The 3,883-nt window shown below is 43.0% G+C and overlaps 1 protein-coding gene across 1 annotated transcript; it reads left to right on the forward strand.

Annotated features, from left to right (window-relative positions):
- Nucleotides 1-3,883, forward strand: LOC122867880 (NADPH oxidase organizer 1-like). Its single transcript, XM_044179287.1, has 8 exons — nt 1-174; nt 271-351; nt 459-531; nt 946-1,129; nt 1,236-1,441; nt 1,551-1,658; nt 1,995-2,112; nt 2,237-3,883. The coding sequence occupies exons 1-8, from the start codon at nt 100-102 to the stop codon at nt 2,883-2,885; spliced, it is 1,494 nt and encodes a 497-aa protein (XP_044035222.1). The 5' UTR covers nt 1-99; the 3' UTR covers nt 2,886-3,883.

The following is a 3,883-nucleotide window of genomic DNA, read 5'->3' on the forward strand; positions in this document are numbered from 1 at the left end:
GACAGGCAGAGTGCGGCAGAGCTGAGGCAGGTCAGCCGGAGACTGAAGGTCAGGAAAGCAGCTATTCATCCTACGAGCAGAGTCACAAAGAAGCACACGATGGCCGGTGAACAGCGTTTTGTGATCAGTGCCCGCATTATTGGAGCCGTCCTCAGGGACACACCAAAACTCAAGGTGAGTTAAGACCTCAGACATTATTTATTTGAATTGTTAAGTATCTTTGCTGTGTTTGAGAATGTTCCTGATCCTTTATTTTTTCTCTGTCCACAGATGTTTATGATATCTGTGTTATGGTCTGACGAGACTGAAGTGATTATTTACAGGTCCTTCCAGGATTTCAGAAAATTTCATGTAAGTCCCCCCAAAAAGCACTTAGTGTAGTCAGTGTGCTGTTTACATTGAAAAACACCTAATAGTTAATAAAAATGTATTAATTTTTATTTTTATTTTTCAAACAGAGGCACCTGAAAAAGAGGTTCCCTCATATGAACCCATTCCGGAGAAACGACAGAGTGATCCCCAAATTTAGAGGTAAGATTGTTTCAACTATGTGTTCATCTGACTGATTGCAAAGTCTATTTACATGGTCTCCTATAAGCAGCTGTGAAACCCTGTTGTATAGGCAGCTAGTAATTAGAGGAATAGCAAGCCAGCAAACTAAAACAGTTTAAAATCTCTATAAACACGGTTTATTTAGCTTGCTTATCCTCTGAGGTAAAATCATTCCACCTTATATCTAAAAGTGGAATGAGTTGTTTTATCCTTCAGGCGTCCTTTCACTCTGCATTAGTGTTTCTTTGTTGAAAAAATGGAAAGCATGTGAGCATTTAGAAAAGGCCATGGAAATGACATTTAGCCATTTATAAGACAAATGCGTTCTTTTGCTCGTCGTCTTCTCAGCAAACATAATACTAACCTTGAAGCCATTTCCTCTCCTGTTTCCAGGGAAGGCCAGGAGGAGCAGCCTCCAGCAGAAAGGATCCAAGCGATCTGTCCAACGCATGAAGTTCCTGGAGAGCTACTGCGACAAGCTGTTAAAGTGCGACCAAACTGTGACTCAGAGCTTGGAGGTTGCACAGTTCTTCATGCCCAAAGACCAGGACCTGCAGCCAGACTTCACCAAGAACAGGTAGGTTTGTCATGTCAGTATGTAGTTCAAGTCATGTGAGAGCTTGATAGAAGTTCTTGATTATTAGATTACTTTTATTTTTTAACATTACTTCTCTCTCACGCAGCATCATGATCCTGCTGTCTGATGATCTGCCCGATGGCTCAGGTGGGGGAGGTGATGCGACTCGTCAGCATGCAGGCAGCGTCACTCACCCGTTTGTCACCCAGACTTACTGCTGCGTGGCTGCTTATGAGACGAAGGATACCAAGAATCGTCCGTTTAAGGTTGCTGTGGATGAGAAGCTGGATGTCCTGATCAAAGACCCTGCAGGTCAGTGCTTTAGCTTTCATGCCGTATTTGATCTAAACATTTACAAACCTTCTTCTCTGAACTTTAGCTTCCTTCACGCTCATTTCAAAGTGTTTTATTTGCTCTGCAGGTTGGTGGCTGGTGGAGAACGAGGATAAGCGTTTGGCTTGGTTTCCTGCTCCCTACCTGGAGTTATGGGAAGGAGAGGAAGATGATGACGCTGGATTCCAGCTAGGAGGTGCGATATTTACTTGTAGTCGCATTTGAATTTGATCGTGCACATAGAGAACACACTGGTTTAATTTAACAAGCTTGATTACATTACTTTACTTATTAATATTAGTATTAATTTTGGTATTAATTATGCCCCTCAGTGCAGGCCAGATGCACATTCTCAACACATTACTGTGAAGACTTGTAATTACAAACAACCAACACTGTGGGGTGCTCTTTGACCATTTTTGTAAAGACAACCTGTGTATTTGTCCTTATTTAACCACAATGAGATTTTAGCTGTACCTAAAAAAGCGGTGCCTGCTTTGTTGTTTAGATCTTGTTTTCTTATCACCTTTAGGTGCCCTGTACTGTGCTGTGAGGAGTTACTCGACTAAGAAGGATGACGAGGTGTCTGTGCCCATTGGCTCTGTGGTTGAGGTGCTACGGAAGTCTGACAACGGCTGGTGGCTCATCAGGTATCCCAATCTTATCTGTCTGCGCTGCAAACAATACCATACCGTGTCACCACAGTTTGCACGCTGTTGAATTATGATTTACAGGTTGAAATTAATTTCCTTTTCCTTGTAATCTTCTCTTCAGATTCAATGGCAAGGTGGGTTACATCCCCTCCATGTACCTGCAACCATACAACAACCCACGGGCAGGCCTTTACAGCCTCCAGAGAAAGCTGCATAGCTCCACTCTGAACCTGGCAACCAGCAGGGAAGCTCAGGCTTCTTGTCCACCCAGAATCAGCGAAGAGAACAGCCCACAGCTGGATCCTGCAGGTCAGTCCAGAAGAGAGTCCAGTGTGCCGGGGCGTCTCCACAAGGCCCAGTCCCTGGATGTTCTCTCTGAGACCTGGTCGCAAGCGCAGACAGAGAGGGACATCTCAACCTCAGACGGCCGCATACGCAGCATGAGCAACACAAGCACCGAGCTCAGCTTCTCCAGCATCTCCTCAAGCAGCGAATCGTCCTCAAGTTTGAAAGAGGAAGCACAGCATCATCGTCACCAGCCTGATGAGCGCAGCAGCCTCTCCGACCGCCGCGGCTCCAACACTAGCTCCGAGAGCTCTGCATCTGTCACGTCCAAAGGCAGTGAGACGGCCTCAGTGGCTCCCAGGGTACCACCCAGACCCAAAACCGAGGAGATCCTGACCCGCTGCACCACCATGACCCGCAAGGCAGCCCTGGCCACCAAGACCCGGCTTCAGATTCAGAGTCCATCCACAGCTACTAGGGAATGACACTGTGGCACTTTACACTACAAATCCTGGACTGAGTTATATTCTTAATCATACTCTCTTGTTTATTGAAATCTTTTTGATTTATCATGTAAACATGTAAAATATTTAACCTCTTCAACCCCGCAGACCTTTCCACGGGTCTGTCAGTCAAATGTGCAGCATTGTTCATATCTCTCCTAATTCTTGTAATAGCAATGATTGAAGAGATAGCAGCAGTGGCAAGATAAATGTATGCTGAATTCCATAAGATAATGTCTAGGAATTTTCCATTTGATCAAATGGAGCAAGGCATCTTAGGTTTGAATATTTCACTCAGTATAAGAATAATGTAGCTTCAGTGAAGCGTTAGAAGGAGCAGGTACAAGTAAATTTATGTGACATTTTCATACAGTAGTAAAGCTAATATTTTGTTCCACTTAAGGGGAAATGTAAGTGGATTGTTGAAGTTGAAGAGGTTAAATATTTACACTGAACTGTATTTTATGTATCCCTCGTTCCTCACACAGTTTGTACCACGGAAATTAGTGCGGAACAGTTTGATGACAGATAAAAAAGATTATATATCACTAAATTATTAAGTGCCTTTATTTGCTGTATCATTCACAGCAGTACTTTTTACTATGTTAGGCCTATATTTTACCAGCTATTTACTATATGTAAATAGTTTCTCCTAATGGAAATGAACTTATGGCTTCCAGCACGTGAGCCTGTAGTAAACAGACTCACACCAGTGAATAGACTGAAAGCCTTTTGATCAACTGCCAAATCAGAGCATTACAATCTGAGGTGTGGTAAAGAAGCTGTCAGCAGACAGAGAGGGATGACTTATGAGCATCCTGCCACAGCATTGTTGATTACCTTCTATTTCTGTTTTGTTGCTTATTGTATGAATATGTTGTTGTCTTTTTATGTACTGCATTATCACCTTTAAGAGTTCATGTGTACAAGTTCATATTTTACATAAACAGGTTAATAAAATCCAATTTTCACTAAAGTAA

Source organism: Siniperca chuatsi, linkage group LG20 (genome assembly GCF_020085105.1).
Source record: "Siniperca chuatsi isolate FFG_IHB_CAS linkage group LG20, ASM2008510v1, whole genome shotgun sequence".
Taxonomy (NCBI): domain Eukaryota; kingdom Metazoa; phylum Chordata; class Actinopteri; order Centrarchiformes; family Sinipercidae; genus Siniperca; species Siniperca chuatsi.